This window comes from Chrysochloris asiatica, unplaced genomic scaffold (assembly GCF_000296735.1).
Source record: "Chrysochloris asiatica unplaced genomic scaffold, ChrAsi1.0 scaffold00042, whole genome shotgun sequence".
NCBI lineage: Eukaryota > Metazoa > Chordata > Mammalia > Afrosoricida > Chrysochloridae > Chrysochloris > Chrysochloris asiatica.
Genome location: NW_006408560.1, coordinates 21,015,072 through 21,036,436, shown reverse-complemented (window position 1 = coordinate 21,036,436; position 21,365 = coordinate 21,015,072). Strand labels below are relative to the sequence as shown.

The 21,365-nt window shown below is 42.3% G+C and overlaps 1 protein-coding gene across 1 annotated transcript; it reads right to left on the bottom strand.

Moving 5' to 3' along the window:
• Window positions 1-6,119: 6,119 nt before the first annotated feature.
• SLAMF7 (SLAM family member 7) lies at window positions 6,120-21,159 on the bottom strand. Its single transcript, XM_006861759.1, has 6 exons — window positions 21,129-21,159; window positions 13,507-13,836; window positions 10,904-11,176; window positions 9,475-9,578; window positions 7,372-7,434; window positions 6,120-6,191 (listed from the first exon to the last, which is right to left on the bottom strand). Exons 1-6 carry the CDS (start codon window positions 21,157-21,159, stop codon window positions 6,120-6,122), a joined length of 873 nt encoding a protein of 290 aa, XP_006861821.1.
• Between the last annotated feature and the right edge of the window lie 206 nt (window positions 21,160-21,365).

Genomic DNA, 21,365 nt, shown 5'->3' with positions numbered 1-21,365 from the left:
CTCTGATCATACACTGGGGGTGTGGGTGTGGGTGTGGGTGTGGGTGTGGGTGCGGGTATAGGGTGGGAGGACAGGAGGGTGGGGCTCCTCGCTTCTCCTCACCACATTCTCACTCTGAGGAGACATTGCTCCATCTCATTCCCCTAAAAATGGGTCTCAGATGTTTCCTTCAGTTCCTCATAGTGGGCAGTGCCTTTTTTCACTGCACAGTTGCAATTTTATGATACATGTTTTCTCATTAAACATTTAGGAAATGAAGACAGACTAAAACAAAGCCAAGGCTCTACCCTCCCCAAACAGCAAGTGCAAATAGTTTAATGATTTTATTTCAATTTTTTTCTTATCTTTCAACATTTCATTTTTAAAAGTGTAGAGCTTTTTAAACATAGATGTAATCATACGTCACATTAACTTTGGAATTCTACCTTTTCCATTTATGAAGCCATAACATAATTGATATTATTTACATAGCTTTATCACCCATACTTCTTAATGTCTGAATTTACTTACATAAATCTTGCTAGTACCTTTTTGAGCTTTCTCAATCCCATTCCTGCATAAAAACTTTTTTTTTTTTTTTCCAGATCTTTCAGCACTTGAGAGGAAAACAAAACTTCATCTTTCTCTTTCTTCCTCTTTAGTATAAGCTATGCACTTCTCTTTTATTTATTTATTTATTTTTATGTGATAGTTTACACGGGAGAACATTAGTTTTACATTCATTCTATCGTATATCATCTCATTGCCATGGTTACAATCCCCTCCATGCAATCCTTCCCCTGTATCCCTCAGGTCTTCAGCACACAGTTGTTCTCCCTCTCTGGACCTAAAGTCTCCAGCTGCTCCATCACTCCATGTCATCATCTCTGGCTCCATTTCAGGCATCACTGCTTCTCTGGGTAGGGTCCGGTCTCTGCTCTTCTCCCTTGATGGTCCTAGGGACCTCCGCTCCTAGACTGAAAAGTTAATCACTCCCCTCCTTGCTATAAAATGTCTACCTTTACATTTCCAACCCTCACAATCAGTCCTGATAACAATTATTCACTATTGTAGCACAAGAGTCTGCATTTCATTGCATCAGCCCCGGCTAGTCAGACTGAATACTACACACTGGAGATTCTACCTTCCTCCAGGCCCTCTGGATCTAGGTTCCCTCTTGAAAGCTTGTAAGCCAGTCACTTCTTGCCTTTGTAGTCCCCCACCCCCCATTTTGGGTAGCCAATGTCCAAGTTGCCCATCCCTGTCTACTCTGTGTGTGGAGGGGGTGGGAATGATTCTTGCTTTAAGGACTTGTTCCCTCTTTTGAGCTACTGCTTCCATAGGTGTAGGTCAAGTTCATCAAATTGTATGAGAATACTTTTTTTTTTTTTCTTTTTTTGCACTTCTCTTTTTAAGGGTTGGTTCTTTATTTTACTTGTCTCTTACCCCAAGATGACTTTTAGGAATGTGTAACCATTTTGTTGTTTTGGGTACTATCTCTTTTCCCAAGAATCATATGCCATGTGCAAATCCCCAGTTGTTGTTGTGTGTCATCGAGTCAGTTCCAACTCATAGCAGCCCGGTATAGTTTCCAAGGAGTGACTGATGGATTTGAACTGCCAACTTTGTGGTTAGCAGTCCAGTGCTTATCCTACAATGCCTCACCAGCTTATCCTACTATGTGCCAGATACTTTTATTAATTTCTTCTACTCCCCTCATGGTAAGTCCTGTAAGGTTTTAGAGATAAGAAAATGGAGGCTCATGGAACCCATGTTTTTGGTCAGGGTCATTCAGCTAGTAAGGGGATTTGGGCCTAGGCCTGTCTCTTTAAGCTCACTCCTCTCCTTCATGGGGAGAGAGGCTCTACCCTTCTCCAGCTGGGACTGTATTTTTTAAGTATTTTAAAATTATTTTTTAAGTTTTTATTGTGAATTATGTGTTAGTTTACATGGGTGAACATTATCTTTACATTCATCCTATCGTACTTTGTTTCATTGCAATGATCACAATCCCCTGCATACATCATCAAACAATCAAAGGGTACACCCCACACACCTGCCCCCCAGCTGCCAGCATACAACTCCTCTCCCTCCCTGAGTCCAGAGTCCCCAGCCACTTCTTCTGTCTAGGTCATCATCTCTGCTTCCATCCCTAGTGTTACTGCCTCCCTAGAGAGGGTCTTGCACTTCCGCTTTTCTCCCTTGATGGTTCCAGGGATCTCTGCTCCTGGACTGCAAAATCAGCCACTCCCCTCCTTTTGTTACCAAACATTTACATTTATCTTTCCAACAGTCACTGTCAGACCTGATAGCAATCATTCCCCATTGAACCACAGGAGTCTGAGACTGTATTTTCATTGTGCCCTGCAGTGGATAGTGGGCAGTGGAATGATACTACTTGTATTTCAGCCTTGTTTCTGCCATACTGAAGTGGGAAACCACAGACAGATCTCCCAGTTTCAACTGAGCACCTATAAATTGGACACATGTACTCTAGATCAGCTTTTCTTACAGGAATTATCTGAGAATTTATAGAACAAATTTGTATGTCAGCCACTTCCTTTGAACAAGGGTCTGGAGGTCATGGGGTGTCAAAAGATTTGCCTGTGGTGAAGAAATTCAACAAGGTGCCAAATGCTAGTGGAATCTGAATGATGCATTTTCTCCTGAGACCTCCCCCAGAAAGGCTGTGATCTCAATGGGGAACACTGTAAATTAAGTGTGAATTCAGGTGCCTAACGGCTTTCTTGACTTTGAATTGAAGGAGCGAGAAGAACTGTGTTGTGCAGTGTCACAGTAGACTCCATCAATGTGGGTCTCACATTGATGGGTATTCAGCTGATGTTTCATTGAGTCTTCATGGACAACAGAGCTAACACTGCCTGGTTCTGCATCATCCTCACAATTGGTTGCATATCAGACTATTGGGATCCACAGAATTTTTGTTGACTGACTTTTAAATAGATCACAAGGCCTTTCTTCCTAGTGTGCCTTAATTTGAAAGCTCTGCTGAAACCTCTTCACCTTTAGAGCAACAGACAGAACACCAATGACAGGCAGGTGGTAGATGCACTTGAGGTGTACTGGCTGGAATCAAACCTGGGTTTTCCACATGGAAGGGGAGAATTCAACCCTTGACCCACCACAGCCCCACTCAGTTGGGATAGGACAAGTTCTAAGCCCTGACTTTTACTTTGGTTCCATTTATATAGTTCTCCCCTCAGTCACAGAACCTGAGGCCACCTTTATGAGAATTAGAAAAAAACACCCCTTCCTGAAGATATAATGGTTTTATTACTGTAAGATGATTTTCCCCAGAAAATAAAGCAATAAATATGCATGTTTACAATATGATGCTTGTCCTCAAAATAGAGGATTATAATCTACTTCCAATCTTAGTTTCCTCTCAACACATCTTCAATCTCCTTCCTGCTAGTTTTCTCTACAATGTTCATTATCTCTTGCCTTAGCCATCTGATACTGGAAGTTTCTTTTTCTGGTTATTTTATCTTTTCACCATTTGTCACGCACATATCTTCATCTTACTTCTGGGACATCAAATCTCTTCCCAGTATCTTCACTTAAGATACATGTCAGAGCAAACTCCTTTCCTTCCCATGTTTTTCACTGCATTAAAAAGATGAACTCAATGGGGGAAGAAATTATATTTGTCCTAGGCCAGACTGACCTAGGAAAGGTTCTCAATAAATATTTGTTGAAAAATTAAGTGACTTTAAACTTTTGCAAGCAAACACCCCTTTTCAACCCCAGGTCTTGTATCCTAGAATCAAAATGTGCCTTCAGCCTCAGTGTCCCCTATGAGGTGGTCAAGTATACAAGCTTTAAATTCTGGGCTTGTCATTTGCAGTACAAAAGTATTAATGAGGCTAGAAGTCTGAATCTTGATTGTTCCAGCCCAAACTACTCTTCTGTGTAGATTCTCAGTCCTTGAATACTTTGATTCCCAACTCCTGTTGGTCCACACTTGACTCCTCTGGATGTTGGGAATCTATGGTCATGCCTGCCACAGCTTCCCATGATAGTAGTTTATAAGGAGCCAATTTCACGAGTTCAGAAAGCATTGCCTGACCAATCAGATTAAGCTCAACTCAGTGTCAAACTCAAAATGGATGATTAATACTTATTTTTTGGTTGTTTAATCCATTTTGACTGCTATGTCTGCTTCTAAAGATCTTTGGTGGAACAGTGGCTAAAACACTCAATTGCTAACTGAAATTTTGGTGGTTCGAACCCAGCAGCCACTCCACAGGAGCAAGATGTGCTGTCTGCTTCAATAAAGATTACAGGCTTAGAAACCCTAAGGGGCAGTTTTACCCTGTCCTGTAAGCTTGTTGTGAGTCTGGATGAACTTGATAGCAAGTACCTCTGCTTCTGCTGGATTTGTCTGTTCCAGCCTTCTTGATCTCCTGGTATAGTCCTTGGCTCTTTGTATATTCCCAACACCCAAGCCCTGAATGCACTGGTTCAACATAGGACAGAGGCAGTCATTAATACTTGCAACAAAGACACTTGCAAGCCCCTTTCTTGGGGATGCCTTACAAAAAACCAACATTTCTAGGAAGGAGTAGTGAGGAGATTTCTTAGGGGTAGAATTGTTGTTGTTAGGAGCTGTCAAGTCAGTTCCGACTCATAATAACCCTATGCACTACAGAACAAAACACTGTCTGGTCCTAAGCCAACCTTATAATGGTTGTCATACTTCAGCCTATTGTTGTTGCCACTGTGCCAATCCATGTCTTTGGGTATCTTCCTCTTTTTCTCTGACCCTTCAAGTTACCAATCACGATGTCCTTCTCCTGGGACTGGTCCCTCCTGATAACACGTCTGCAGTATGAGAGACAAAGTCTCACCATTCTCACTTCTAAGGAGCATGCTGGCTGTACTTCTTCCAAGACAGATTTGTTTGTTCTTCTGGAAGTTCAAGGTACTTGCAATTTTCTTCTCTAAAACGGTAACTCAAATGCATCAATTCTCCTATCGTTTTCCTTCTTGTCCAACTATTTACATGCATATGAGGTGATTGAAAATATCTTGGCTTGGATAAGTGCACCGTAATTCTCAAACTGATATCTTTATTCTTGAACACTTTAATGAGGCTTGTGCAGTAGATCTACCTAAGGCAATTATGTCTTTTGATTTCTTGATTGCCGTTTTCATGCAAATTTTCAAGGCAAAATGAAGCCTTTGACAACTTCAATCTTTTCTCAATTTATCGTGATGTTATTTATTGGTCTTGTGAGGATTTTTGTTTTCTTTACATTGAGGTGTCGTTCATACTGAAGTCTGTGGTCTTTGATCATTATCTGTAAATATTTTAAGCTCTTTTCTCTTCCAGCAAGGTAAGGTTGTATCATCTGCATATCACAGGTTCCTAATGAGTCTTTCTCAATCCTGATGCTACAGTCTTCTTCGTATAATATCCATCTTGTCAGATTATTTGTTTAACATTCATACTAAATAATACAGCCTTGGCACCTACCTTTCCTGATTTTAAACCACTCGTATCCCCTTGTTCTGTTCAAATGGCTTGGTCTATGCTCACGAAAACAATTAAGTGTGTAGGAATACCCATTCTTCACAACGTTATCCATAGCTTGTCATTAGCTACACAGTCAAATGCCTTTGCATAGTCAACAAAGCAAAAGTAAACATCTTTCTGGTATTCTCTGCTTTCAACCAAGATCCAGCTGACATCAGTAATGATATCCCTAAATCTAGGTTCTCTTTTGAACCCGGCTTGAAGTTCTGGCAGTTCCCTGTAGATGTTTCAGCCATTTTGGGTAGAGTTGTTATTGTTGTTAAGTGCCCTCAAGTTGGATCTGACTCATAGTGGCCCTGTATAGGGTTTTTGAGGCTTTACATCTTTGCAGGAACAGAAACTTCATCTTTCTCTCACACAGTGACTGGTGGGCTCGAACCACGGTCCTTGTAGTTCACAGTCCAATTGGTAGAAGTGTGAACTCTGAAATCTGAAGATGCATAAAGGATGGTCCCAGGAATGCAGAGTTAGCTTAACTGTAGAAGGAAATCAGTGCTTCTTCTTCCAATGTTCCTGATGAAGTCAGCGAATTCTTTTGTTGTTTTCTTTGAGATGAGATGTGAGGAGAGTACACTGCTGTTCAGATGATAGTCTCATGAGGAAATAGCCCTGCTGTGTCCAAAGTCGTGGGTATTTTGTGAGATTTCTCCACCTGTTAGGCAAACAGAAGGATACAGAGAGATGGAGGGGGTGTGCTGGAGGTGGTAGGAATCTGGTTCTCCTACAATGGGCCCTGACTCTAAGGTTGTCTAACTCAAATATCACACGGTGCTTTCTCCCATCGCTTAATACTTCCTACCAGTTACCAATTGCCATGGAGTTGATTCTGGCTTACAGTGACCTCATGTGTATCAGAGTAGAACTGTATTCCCTAGGGTACTCCATGGCTGATTCTTCAATTAGATTGTCAACCCTTTCTTCTGTGCTGCCTCTGGGTGGACTCAAATCTCAAATCTTTGCATTAGCAGTTGAGTGCTTAACTATTTGTAACACCCTACTTTTGTTGCTGTTAAGTGTTGTGGAGTCTGTTCTGACTCTTAGAGACCCTCTAGAGGGTTTCCAAGGAGCAGCTGGTGGGTTTGAACCACTGACCCTATGGTTGGCCATCCAGTGCTTATCCTACAGAGCCACACCAGGAGTCATTTGCACTATCCAGAGACACTAAAATACTTCCTACTTGACAAAAACTATTCTTTGAGTTGAGTCCATGCTTATCTTGCTGGATTTCTAATGAACTCAACTTTCCTCCCAATAATCCATCAGAACCAGTCTTTCCTCTCACTAAGCAAACTGCTTAATGATTCCCACTTTTCCTGATTAGTTGAGAGAGGAAGGGACAGGATACAGGGAGGTTTTATTGCTTCTGCCAAGTTTGATTGGTAGAGGAATAAGCCTTAAAGCTTTCCCTATTATTAGTTTGAATGGGAGGAGTGTAACATAGCTGGAGGAAAAGAAGCAGAAATCTCTCCCTCCTCAGTTTATTGGTGGTTCAGAAGAAAGTTAGAGTCTCCTTCCAGCTATCCCTCCCACCTTATGAACAGCCTTGGCCATTTTCTTGCTCTTCATCCACATCTTTCTGAGTTTTCTTATCATTTCTACCTAGAACTCTCCCCTACTCTAAGATTATCCTATTCAACTTCTAAAACACAATTCTTTCCTATTCCCCATATTCTGATGTAATTCAGAATGAGCAAAAGGAATAAGGAAATACTGGGGTACCTTTTAGCACCAGATTGTATGAGATCCCTGGGGTCCAAGAAATTTAAACCTGAGCATGAATCAGGAAAATGAATAGAGCAAGTAGGACACAACTCAATTGTAAAGATTCTTACCTGTTTTGGTACCTGGGCGATGGTATAAAGTGTATTCACTGTATCTTCCTCTGGGGTACGTTTCTATTGAGAAAACAAAAACAAACAAAAGAAATCATCACTCACTTCTAAGCTACATAGAGGTGGAAACAAAGGTGGAAGGAGATAGAGAGAGGGAAGAGAAGGTGCGGAAACAGGATAGCATAGTGGGGATGTGCTTGTTAAATTGATTACTATAATAATACTTATTAATACTTTTTTCTTAGGAAGCAATTGATTTATCTATTGATAAATTGTTCTATTGGAATGAATTAAAAATATTTACTTTCCTTGAATTATGAGTCTCTAGGAGGCTCATAATTTATAGAACTTAAATCTTTTAAAATTCATATGAGTCTTCTAAAGTGGTTAAGAAGGAAACCTAGTAGTGCAGTGGGTTATTCATTGGGCTGCTAGCTGTAAAGTCAGCTGTTCGAATCCACCAGCCACTCCATAGGAGAAAGAGGAAGATTTCTGCTCTCATAAAGATTTACAGCCTCAGAAACCCTACATAGGGTTGCTATGAGTCAGAATCAACTTGATGGCAGTGAGTTTTGGGAAAGTGGTTAAGCAGTCCCTGGGTGTTGCAAGTGGTTAATGCACTGGACTGCTAACCAAAAGGCTGGAGGTTGGAGGTCACCCAGGGATGCCTCAGAAGAATGGTCTGGTCATCTAATTTCAAAAACCAGCATTGAAAACTGTATGGAGCACGACTGTATTCTGATACAAGTGGTGTCGCCATGAATCAGCATTGACATGATAACAACTGGTTTACTAGAAAGTAGTTAAAGAACAATCTTAAATTATGATGTTTATGCTACAAATAAATCTTTCTATCAGCCAAAAGAGCCCTTGAGACAACTCAGTAAGTATGACTGAATGTAGTTGTTGTTAAGTGCTGTCCAGTAGGTTCCGATCCATAGCGATCTGGAATAGGGTTTCCGAGGAGCGGCTGGTGAGCTGAGCCACTGACCCTATCATTCAAACTGACTTTGCAGTCCAGCACATTAACCCACAGCACCACACCAAGTATGACTGATTGAACAAAACAAAAAATAAAAATCAAACGAAAATAATAAAAAGCTCTTTCCCAATTGGAGAAAAACATCTTGGGTCAATTAGACTTATTCTTGAACATCAAGGACAGTCTTGTGCCCTCCTGGGGATGCTATTGAGCAAGGGAGGAGCGGGGATGGTAATAACGGGACTGAAGTCAGGCTGAATGGACCACAAAGCAGTCTTCCTGGGGGAAAAGGACGGAACTATCCGAATACTAACACACTGGATGAGGAAACATAATTTATCTTCTTTAACCAGATGAGGAGACAACTGAAAGCTGTAGTAAAGTAAGGGTTTTGAGGCATGAAAATCTTTTTATTTCTTTATTAAATTGACCACTGTGGGAAAGGTGTCTATGACTTCTACCAAGCTCAGTCAACCTGGTTCACAATCATTATCTCTGAGGAATATTCCAGTTATTTCATGCCCCCAATTTGTCTCTTGTTATTTGGTTTTATTTAAGTGTTATTCTTATGATTTTCTTTATAGAGAGTTTCCTTTGAATTAAGTTTGTGTTCATTCACTTCAACTTAGTGACCCAATTTAAGGAGCTTGAGTGTGCACCCTGAAACCCTGTGGACCCTCTGACTCCCTTCTGATGTTCCTTGAGTCATCTCAGAGGAGAAAGGCATCTCCAGAGGATTGTCTGATACCATGACTCTAACAGAATGTTGAAGTCATAGTTCTCTACCCTCTGTTCTGTACCATTGCGAGAGGAATTAGGCTATATTGAACTACAGTGAACTACAGGGAATAGGGGACAATTCCATGGATCGCACGTGAGCAATACTGGTTGGGGTGGAACTAGGTGCTCTGAAGGTCACCAGTTCCTGCACAAGAGAGAATCCAAAAAAGACTAGAGGGAGAACAGGCACGTTCAAGAGAACGTGAAGGAGAACAGGTAGTTTCAAGAATTACCCAACTTTCTACCCTCACATGGCCCAAATTCATGGAAAAATCTCAAGTAAAACAAGGAGGACCTCAGAGAGCAGAAACAACCCCTGGGAAAGATGAGAAAGAACTCACATTTGTGTAAGAAATTGTGTCATACAGTGTGTTCCCTCCTGAATGGGAGCAGATGTTAGGAATGACTTGATGTATTTCCGTTCCCTTCTTCTCTTCAATGACCTCTGAAACAAATTTGGGAGAGAATCAGAGATAACCTTTCCAACCACTCACTGCTCACCCCATTGGCCTATCATTCCACTCAATGACATACTTAGGGTAACCAACCATTCCAGTTTTCCTGGAACTGAAGGGCTTTTCAGGATGCAGGACTTTCAGTGCTAAAACCAGGATAGTCCCTGAAAAGCCAGGATGAATTTGTTACCTTCCTCACTTTACCTCCTGCTCTCTGCACTGAGGCAACCTCAGTGGGAAACAGAGGAGGATAGAAATACTTACAGAGTGCTTCTCAGAAAGAAGGAAGATCTGAAAGTCTGCATATCATACACAACAGATGCTTAAGACCCTTTCCAATCAGTAGGAGACTGAGAAGCCAGATCAGCTGGGTGTAGGGACACAGAACATGGGATGCAAGATGGAGAAAGAGGGATTGATTCACCTCTTGGCCTTTTAAGATTTCTCCATGCTGTGTCTACGTTGAGGTGGGGATAAAGAGAGGTCTCTGGGATTGATCCATTGGAGAGGGCTGTGACTGTCTGGGGACTCTGACAGGGAGGGACTAGGCAGGGCTGATATGAGGCTGCTTCTCCATGGATCACAATGATTATCTCTGAGGAATATTCCACTTATTTCATACCCCCAATTTGTCACTTGTTATTTGGAGACTTCAGAGTTGGAGACCATCACCTGCCAGATCAGTGAAGCAAAATTGGCAGTACTGAGTGGGTCAAACCATGAATTCCAGAGGAGGGACAGGAATGAGCAAGGAGTGGGGACTCCACGTCTTTAGGAGAGGAGTTTAGGACTCAAGTACTCTCTACCTTAGAACCAAGGGCTGCAGGCTGACTGTGTTGCCATGCCAGGAAAGTCTAGGGCCTCTTTATCTCTGTATCTTTAGTGGCTATATCAAGCCAGGTACACAACTTAATATATGCTTGTTGAATAAAAAAGCGAGCAAATGTGTTAATGAGAATGAGAGAAAGAATAGTGCTTGTTCCACTTTAAGAAGTCCAAACCTTTTCTTCTGTATCTCTGGATGAGGAAAATAATGAGTACCAGAATAACGATACAGAGCAGTAACACCGGCAGAAGGTACAGGAAAACCATGGAAGCATCTATGTCACCACCAGCACCTTTAAAGAGAGAATGGATGGGGGCACAGGGAAGGGAAGAGGATCAGCTAGGGCAAACAGTCTGAATGTTGGAGCTACTACCGCTTTCCTCCCAGCCCAGTGACTTCCCAGTTGGATTACAAGAACTGTTCCCATGGAGACCAAGGACTGGAAAGGTCCTGGAACCAAAGGCTCCTGGAGAGAGGAAAGAGAGGTACCTTCACAGAGCTTCCAAGAGGAGATAGGATCTGAGAAGCTTCTGCTGATAGGGTTCCTGGCTATGCAGATGAAGGTCATGTTCCTTTTCCCTAGGCTCCAGGAGATGGGGAAGATGGCGCCTTCCTGAGACTCATTTTCTGCTTTCTCCTTGGACTCCCAGCTGTAAGTAACATCTTCTCCTTGCTGTTCCATGGAGCATGTCAGATTGGCCATGCAGGTGCCATTCATTTTATTCTGCAGACCTATGGTGACTTTGGGCTTTGACAAGTGTTCTGTAAAGAGAAATTGACAATGAAGGGTGAAAACTATGTTTTGCTCTGAATAATCCCTGGCTGTCTTGGACCTGAACTTCTTTGGGGTGCTCCTGAGTTGGCGGAAGTAGCAATTCAGAAAAAAATTCTTATTATTATCTGGGAAAGAGAACTATCTAGGTCTGCTTACCCACAGCTATATAATAATAATAGTAATGACAGCAACTACAGTAATAATAGAAAATAACAACAATGAAACAACGCAGTTGCACTTACTAAGTATAACCAAATGGTGTAGCGCTGTGGGTTAATGCGCCAGACTGCAAAGTTGCTTGAATTGCAAGATCGGCGGTTCAAGCTCACCAGTGTTCCTCAGAAACCCTATACAGGGTCACTATGGATCCGAACCAACATGACGGTATTTCACAACAACAACAGTGCTAACGGGATGGACTTTTATATGCTAGCTTGGTTTATCTTTTGCTGGGGACGTTCACCCTTCTTGTCTTTAGGCTTCCTTGAAGAGATTTAACTTTACTCTCTGGGAAAAGTTAGTAATAGAGTAACACATCTCTCCCTATCTCTACCTTGTGCTCACTCCTTCCCCTGAGAGGATAAGCAATTGGTTAATTGGTGAGAGGCTGACATTCATTATCTATATGCCTCTAAGGCAGGCATTGGGAACCTTTTTTTCTGCCAAAATTTATAACATCATTCATGTTGGTGTTGCTAAGTGCCATCAGTCTGTTCTGACTTATGGTGACCCTGCATAGGGTTTCCAAAGAGTGGCTGGTGAACTTGAGACCTGCATAGGGTTTCCAAAGAGTAGCTGGTGAGCTTGAACCACCAACCTTGTGACTCAAACTGGCCTTGCAGCCCAGTGCATTAACCTACAGCGCCACAGCAGGACCATGCAACATTATCAACTTAAAAATCAGCCTGCTGTATTTGGTCAAACATTTAATTAACTCACCCCTAATATTATGGCTGGGAGTCCTGGTGTGGTGCTGTGGGTTAATGCATTAGACTGTAAAGCCATTTGAACTGCAAGGTCAGCAGTTCAAGCTCACCAGTAGCTCCTTAGAAACCCTATACAGGGTCACTAATGGGTCAGAACAGACTCAACAGCATTTAATAACAACATGATGGCCAAGGAGCTCTGGTAGCATAGTGGTTACGAGTCAGGCTCCTAATCTCAAGGTCAGAAGTTCAAAATCACCCACTGTTCTGAGGGAGAAAGATAAGGCTTTCTGATCCTGTAAAGATTTACAGCCTTGGAAACCCTATACAGGGACACCATGAGTCGGAAGTGACTCCATAGCACATTACCACCACCACCACCAATGTGGGGGCTGGAACTGTGGTTGCCTTGGCACAAATGAATTGTGGGCCTTATATGGCTAATAGGAGGTGAGTTGTTAAAAGTGCTTGTTCCCTTGAGATTTGGACTTTTCTTTCTTTCCAGGCCAACTTATCTGCAGAATGTGGATTTCCTTCCTTTAACTATGTCCGTATGGAACATAGGAGCTCTAATAGTGTAGTTGTTGCAAGTTGGCCTGCTATCCTCAAGGTCAGCAGTCAAAACTACCAGCTGTTCTGTAGGAGAAAGAGGAAACTTTCTGCTCCCATAAAGATTTACAGCCTTGGAAACCCTATACAGGGTTGCTATTAGTCAGAACCAACTGCATGGCACACCACCAAGATATGGAACACACATCTGGCTCAAGGTGCAAGGCCTGCTTGCTATCAGTAAGTCTGGGGGCCCATCTCCTTGTGTCCATATTAGGGTTTAATGTGTGTGAGGCAATGATTCCTCTTGTAGCTGGTTTTCCAATTGTCTTGTAAGTTCAGCTTCCCTGGGTGTATTATCTGACCTAGACTTAGGGGGAGGTGTTTCTCCTATTTATCAGATGTATCAGAAACAAAGCTGATATTTTTATCTTCTGGTTCTTGTGTCTGCTTCTCAAATGGTCTAAATCTGTAGCAGAAGGAATCTTATCGGTATTTAAGTCTAATGTAGGTATTATTCCCTCTCCACTACAGATACAGAATTTAAGTTTCAAAGAGGTTAAGCACTTGTTTAAGGTCATGTGACTAGTAAGTAGAGAAGCCACCGTTTGACCTAGATCTGTGTACCTCTTAATCCCCACTACTTTACTGCTCTACCACACTGCCTGTTATGGAGTCTGTAAGTAGGAAGGGGCCTCAGGAGCTAGCTATAGTAATTTTATTCCCACAGGAATCTCCTCTTTCACATTCTCGACAAGTGTTTACTCAGCCTCTGCTTGAACACCCCCAATGTCAAAGAGCTCACCACCTCACCAAGATAGCCATCCATCTTTGGAGCTTACCATAGACATTCAGCACAAACTTCTGAGAGCGAATTGGTGAAGATTGGTGTGAGCTGTGTATCTCCGCCCTGTAGATCCCCGAATCACTCTTCTCCAGTTTGCTGAGCTTCAGGGTGTACTCGTCATTTGGGAAGCTCACTCTTCCCTTTTTATGGGTTTGGCTCACTATGAAAGTAGCTGAACTGCCATTTTGTGGCGGCTCGTAGGTCACAAGTGTTGTGTTGAAGATCCAGACAATGCTGCCAACATGTGGTATCGAGTTTAGAGGGAAAGTCACAGACCCATCAATGGCACCTACTACCTTCTTCAGGTCTCCAGAGGCTGCTGGTCCTACACAAAAACATTAAAAAGTCCATGTCCTGGTCACTAACTTCTCATTAAGATCTTGGGAAAGCTTGAAGAAACACCCTCAGACAATGCCAACAAGTCCCTGGGGACACACACAGACACACACACACACACACACACACACACACACACACACGCACACACACTTCTGAACCTTACTCACAGGAAGGTATTAAGGTCAGAGCTGTCAGCTTGAGAGAGGTGACTGCAGCTGACTCCAGAGACAATTGGCTGAAAAAGCAAGGCTCTGAGGTAGACCAGAAATTCAGCTCCAATCATGAAAAGTTCCCTTGTGGGGAACTTACTGCCTCAGCTCCCTTTAAAACTCACCCTTATTAAATCAGTTCTGACTTATATTGACCCTTTGGGACAGTGTAGAATTGCTCGTTGGGGTTTCTGAGTTTGTAAATCTATACAGGAGTAGACAGCCTCATCTTTCTCCCGGGGAAAGCCGGAGGATTTAAACTGCTAATCAGTGCTTATCCTACAGCACTGCCAAGGTTCCTTTCAGTGCTCTTTAGAAAAGAAACATAACAACAACCCAAAACCCCAAACCCACGGCCATCGAGTCAGTTTGGACTCACAGTGACCCTGTATAGGGCTTCTGAGGCTGAAAATCTTTATGGGAGTGGACAGCGTCATCTTCCAGCACGGATGGACTGGTGGGTTTGAACTGCCCATTTGAGATAAGCAGCCCGCTGCTTATCCTACAACAACACCAGGGCTCCATTGTTGTTGTTATGTGCCGTGGAGTTGGTTCCGACTCATAGCCACCCTGTACAGGGTTTCCGAGGCTGTAAATCTTTACTGGAGCAGAAAGCCTCATCTTTCTCCCGCGGAACAGCTGGTAGTTTCAAACTGCTGACCTTGAGGTTCGCAGCCCGATTCGTAACCACTACGCTACCAGAGCACCTAAGGCTCCATTCATCCTCTTTTTATTATTAAGTGTCAAGTTGGTTCTGACTCAAACCTTGCATGGGTTTGAACCACCAATCTTGTCCTAAAGCACCACACCAGACCAGAGAATTGATTCTGATGCAGATGAAGCAGGCAGCAGCCTACCTAACCTGGGACAGTGCTTCTGAAGCAGGGATCAGGACATTGGGAGGTGAGATGTTTTGTTGTTGTCAAGTGCTTATGAGTTGGTTCTGACACATAGTGACCCTGTATAGAGTTTCTGAAGAGTGGCTGGTGGGTTTGAACTGCTGACCTTACAGTTTAAACTGATCTTATGGCCCAGTGCTTATCCTATAGTGCCACAGCAGGATTCTAGTGAGGTGAGATGTTAAGTTGTTAAATGCTGTTAGTTAGTTCTGACTCACAGCAACCCTCTATAGGGTTTCTGAGGAACAGCTGGTGAGTTTGAATCACCAACCTTACAGTTCAAACTGACCTTGCAGTCAAGTGCTGATTCTACGGCACCAGAAGTTCCTAAAGTTCCTGGTGTGGCACCATAGTATAAGCACTGGGCTGCTAACTGCAAGGTCAGAAGTTCAAACACACCAGTTAGTCCTTGGAAACCTCATATAGTGGTGCTATGAGTCATATCCAACTTGACAGCACTTAACATTAACAACTATGGCATCCTGATGTGGTGCTGTAGGATAAGCACTGGATGGCTAATTGCAAGGTCGGTGATTCAAACCCACCAGCAACTCCTCAGAAACCCTGTATAGGGTCGTTGTGAGTTGGAACTGACTCCACAGTACTTAATAACAACAACAATGATAGAGATAGCTTTGAAATTTGAGGATAATTTATCCTTCTATTTTAACATAAGTTAGAGTAGATTCAAAGTTATTTCCAAATAGGTTCTCACTCACTTGCATTCCAGTATGTTTTTTTGACTGGGAAGAGAAAGGGGAGTGACAGGGAGCTCCGTAGTATGACCAAGCTATGTTGTGATAATACAAAACCAACCCAAAAGGCCCACAGAGTAGAATTGCTGCATAGGACTTCCAAGGTGGTAAACCTTTAGAGAAGCAGACTGCCACATCTTTCTCCAGAGTGTCTGGCGAGGTGAACCATTGTCCTTTTGGTTAAATATCCAAGCACTTCAACCAGTGCATCACCAGTTCTCCTCATGTTGTGATGCTCACCCCAAGCCCCTAGGAATTATAGTTGGGTTTCCCAGGAAATTTGTTGTTTCTCCACAATCTTTGTTCAGTCCAGAGAATATGGTTTGCAAACAACCATTACTGGCTATGTGGCTCCAATGAAAAACAATGAGTGATTGCTTAAGAGCCTTCCAGTAGTGGTCAGCAGAGCATTTTCCAGTGAATAGGTTTGGGGAACAAGGATGTGACCAATCCTGAGGATAGTCATTTGCTAGTATTCTGGACACTGACTGTCTCATGGAAACACAAAGCAATGAAGGGATTTAGGGAGGGAAGGTCTAATAGTTTAAAAGAACCTACTGTGAGAGTAGAGTCCTGGTGTGGCTCTGTAGGACAAGCACGTTCTGTAAGGTTAATTTGAACTATAAGGTCAGGGGTTCAAACCCACAGCTGCTCCTTGGAAACCTTATACAGGGTTATTATGAGTCAGCGCTTAGCAACAACAGCCCTGTGACAGCATTTAACAATCCTTAAAGGCAGATTTTTTTTATATCCCTATTTACATATCAGGGTCCTGGTGTAATGCTGTAGGGTAAGCACTGGACTTCTCAGCACAAGCTTGGCAGTTCAAACTTACCAGTTGCTCATAGAAACCCTATGTATAGGGTCTCTATGAGTTAGGACTGACTTCACAGCACTTAACAACAATTTTACAGATCAGGAACAATGAGATTAATTGATTTACTCAGACTACATGGATGCTAAATTGCACAGCCCACACTGGTACTCTCCAAACCCCGTGATATTTCTGCAATGACATTGTCGTTATTAACTGCTGCCGAGTCAGTTCTGACTCATGCTGACCCTGTACCTCGTGGTTTAAACTGATGCTGCAGTCCAGCACATTAGCTCACAGCACCACACCTCCACAGTGGCATTCTACAAGCTCATTTAACTGGAGTTCCTGGTGTGGCACAAGTAAGCACTGGACTACAAATTGGTTTGGATCACAAGGTTGGAGATTCGAAATCACCAGCTGTTCTTTGGAAATCCTATACCGGGCTGCTATGAGTTGGAACCAACTCGACAGCACTTAACAACAACAACATATGAGAGAGGCTATGCCAGGCATTAGGAGTGTAAGTTACACTAACGTAAGTAAAGACCAGGGTCCAGTTCTTAAAAGGCATATTTTATAGATGAGAAACCTAAGTGGAAGACATTGAAATAGTTTGTTCAAGGCTCAAGAAATAGTGGCAGAACTAAAACCTATTCCAGGTCTTGTGGTAAAAAGGAACCTGATTTAAGGGAGAACTGTAAAAGCACAAACACCCAAATAACGTGTCAGGTTGAGATTTTTAAAAGGAACTTCATCAAAATGTCACGGAAAGCACCTCTGCCTTCACTGACCCCTTCCTCAAAAAATTATTAAGAATTACATCTTAAACGTGTGTTAGTATAAAGACAAATGAAACCCATGCTGGATTCATTATTAGTATTAGTATATTGTTGTTGTTGTTCAGGGCCGTCGAGTAGGTTCCAACCCACGGTGACCCTGTATAGGGTTTCCAAGGAGCGGCTGGTGAGCTTAAACCACTGACCTTGATGTTCAAACCGACTTTACAGTCCAGTGCTTTAACCCACAGCACCACACCAGGACTCCCATTAGTATATTGTTGTTGCTAAATGTCGTTGAGTCGGTTCCAACCCATAGCAACCCTGTATAGGGTTTCCAAGGAGCAGCTGGTGAACTTGAACCACAGACCTTGCAGTTCAAATGACTTTGCAGTCTGATGCATTAGCCCACAGTGCCACAGCAGGACTCCTAGGACTCCATTAATATATTAGTATTATTATATTTCACTTTCTTCTGATTTTAAAAGAAATTAAGATTAAAACTCTTGTGAGCCTAGGCACTGGGCCTCCTGATCCTAATTGGTCCTGTGCTATTAACGAAGCACCTAGACCCTATTTCATTTTACATGTTAATCTCTTACCATAATACTTCCTACCATTCCAGAGCTGATATTACTATGTGTCTTCTGATAGATTCCTGTACTAGTTTAGCCAGATAATTGAAATTACTCCACTAGAGATTTATTTCTTTGGTTCCTGCTAATGTTAACCTACCTCATCAAGAGTTTACAAATGTTCATGATACTTAACAACAGTAATTATTATTAATAATACATTATCACTAATGAAAAACACACACACCCTAATAACACTTTATGAGTTTATTCTGTGCCAGATATTTATTGTAAAGATTATGCCAAATACTTCAAGCAATCTAATCTTAGAGATGGGGTCCCTTTCGTCTGGAAGCTGAAACCTGTCCACCAGAGGTAACCCTGCTGGTATTTAAAATACCGGTGGTATAGCTTTCAGAATCACAGCAACATGCAAGTATGACAAAATGTCAAACAAGTGGTGTTTACCTGAGATTAAATAAAGTGAAGTAACTTGTCTAGGGGACTAAAGCTAGTGATGATTTGAGGATTTAGTTCAATGTCACTTCAAGTAACACTGAAAGTTGAAGTCTTTCCACTATGGCTCAATTTGAAGCCCCCCAGGCATCTGCCTTGTATACATCAGCTTTAACGCTCTTCCTAATTCCTCTTCTCTTCCCTCAAGGGCTCTGCTATCAATTTCAAAGCTTTGGGCCTCATCACACACGATTTCTTCTTCATGTGCTTCCCTCAAGCACAAACTAACTGCCCTGCTAGTGCCACAGGATGAGGAAATCTGATGCTACTAAATGTTGCCCTATTCCCCTGATGACAGGTCTCAGGTTGCTACCAGCTCTTTGCTCTTTGCTAAATGTATCTCCTAATGCCTTTTAGAAGCTTATTCTCATTTTCAAACACTCCCCCCTCCCCATGTCATTTATCAATCAGTGCATATATATTCAGGATCCCTTGAGCCTTTATCAAATCATCTTGTTAAATATTCAAAAATTTCAAAAATCTACTCTATGTCCTGGTGGTATAGTAGGCTACAAATTGGGTTGGTAACTGCAAGATCAGTACTTTGAATCTACCAGCTGCTCCATGGGGGAAAGATGAGGCCTTTTGCTCTTGTAAAGATTTACACACAGCACCAGAAACCCTATGAAGGGTCACTATGAATTGGAATCAACTCGATGCCACACAACTAACCAACCAACCAACTAACCTATTTTCTAATACTAAGGCCAGAGTGGGCTTTCAACTGCTCTCCCTTTGGTCATCTTAAGGGGTGTCATTATAGCATCAGTATATTTTACAGATAAAATTAGCTTTATTTTGAATGTTGACATCAATTTATGCATTAATTCTCTCAGTTCAAAACAGAGTGGGGGAGTTAAGTATTTTCAAGTCAAATAAGGATTGAGTATCTGTCTCCAAGTGGGTACTCATCCTGAACTAAAGGCAAGGCAATCCTCAATTCATCTCATTTGCACATTAAGTTTGGGGGAGATGTTTAAGGCAGGAGGTAGCAAAATTGCAAGGATGTGGCTTTAGCATGAGTGTTTACTTCTTTCATCTCTCCACACATGCGATCTCAGATAAATGTTAAGAGAATTGTGCAGAGGTGTAAGAAAATGGCTCCAATCCATTGTTCCTTGTTAGAATGAAGCTAGAGTGTGACTCAAAGATAAATTGCCAACATGAGTCTAAATGGAGCATGATGATCTACTTCCTTCATTGCATCTTCATGGTGGGACGAAGGATCATGAAAGAAAACAGTAGTTCTGTGTAATTTCCTAAATGTGGGTCCAGAGAAAGGTAGGTGAGCCCTAATCAGTTTTCTTTCCTCTTCCCTTTTGACTGGAAAAAGGGACCTAGATTGATTGACTTTCCTTTTTAACTATTCAAGGTAGACTTTAATGAAGTGTCCAGTCTGGTGATGGTTTTCCTATCCACAGTCTATGTCTAGGTAGGACATGCTAGCCTTACTCAGTTTGTTTGCCTTTAAGAAGAAATTATCAGGTTCCGTCTTTGTGTCACACATAAAGCCCAAATCAAAGCAGAGATTTCACAAGAAACATCTTTGGATGATTATGAGGACAGTGAACTTGCCAGTCAACATCCAAAGATGTTGCCTTTGTGGGTAGAGGGAACCGGTAATTCACTTTTGCTTTGACCAAAGCCTCAGATGTTTCTGGAAACTGGAACAGTAGCCCTGAGATGCTCTCCATTACAGTAAGGAACAACACCTCCTCCTCTTTGCCACTTCTCTTTCCTCTTGCTTATCACCTCCTCCCCTACAACTCAGAGTTGAGTGGGGCAGTGGTGGTGGTGGTGGTGGTGGTGAGTCAAATTATGAGAAAGGGTACATCATTAGTGGAGTCAGAATCAAGGTATGGTGATCTAAAGGAGACTAACTGCATATCCACCCAATCCCCAAGCACCTCTCTAAACACTCCATGCCTGTATCCGAACTCACAAACATGTCATGGTGTCCTCATCATGGAAACCCAGGGCCACAGCATCCCAAAGCTGGAGGAGTCTTAGGAACTATTTATTCCAAATCTATTTCACAGACAAGGAGACTAATGCTTGGAGGTTATGGTGATGTGCCTACAGTGACCATGAGGCCAGGATTAGGAACCAAAGGACTCCTAGGGTTGTTGTTGTTGTTGTGAAGTGCTTTAGAGGACTCCTAGGTTAGGGCTTCCCAAATTACGCACCCTGTCACCCTTGGGGTCTATGGCAGTGTCTCAGGATCTTTGGGGAATCTTAGAAGAAGATTCAGCAGGTGGGACTTGGAGCACGTGGTGGTGAGACAGAAACCACAGAATGACCCTCCAATTAGAGCAGTTTCAACCCTCAGCATATTTTATGTGTTTGTTTCTGGGTAAGATTTTATTTCTTAAAAGGAAAACACTACTACAAAGAACAAACAAACACACAAAACTAGTTCAGAAACTACTGCCCTACACCTAGCTGTCCTCTGGGTAACTGTGGAAAAGCACTGTTAATCAGCACTGTGTAGGAGCTCTGGGAGTGTAGTGGTTACAAGTAGGGTTGCTAACCTCAAGGTCAGCAGTTTGAAACTATCAGCTGTTCTGTGGGAGAAAGATGAAGTTTCTGTTCCTATGGAAATTTACAGCTCTGGAAACCCTATACAGGGTCACTATGAGTCAGAATCGACTCCACAACACATCACCACCACCACCACCATATAAGACATATTACAGGGCAGACAATCACAAACCTCTCAATTCCCACATACCTTTCCTAATATTCCAACAGTAACACAACATGGTCACACTAACCTCCCCACCACTCTGTCCCTTATCCATCACCCTTCCCCTATCTCCTTGTTCCTTTTTTCTACTCCTTTTCAATACTTTCTCTCTACTAGGTCCTCACCCAGTTTTTAATGTTTTTCTTATAGTAATTAGCTCCTTAACACTACTGTATTACTTAATGCTAAGAAAATTTGTGAGAGGGATGAGATTGTTTTGCC

Bases quoted from the DNA above. Each gene is read 5' to 3' on its own strand.
- SLAMF7 (XM_006861759.1), bottom strand. From the start codon at position 21,159: ATGTTGTGTTACTGTTGGAATATTAGGAAAG. The intron at 11,177-13,506 runs GTAAGCTCCAAA...TTCTCTTTACAG, and splicing joins GTTTGTGCTGAATGTCTATG to AACACTTGTCAAAGCCCAAA. The intron at 9,579-10,903 runs GTACCTCTCTTT...AATTTGTTTCAG, and splicing joins CTCTTGGAAGCTCTGTGAAG to AGGTCATTGAAGAGAAGAAG.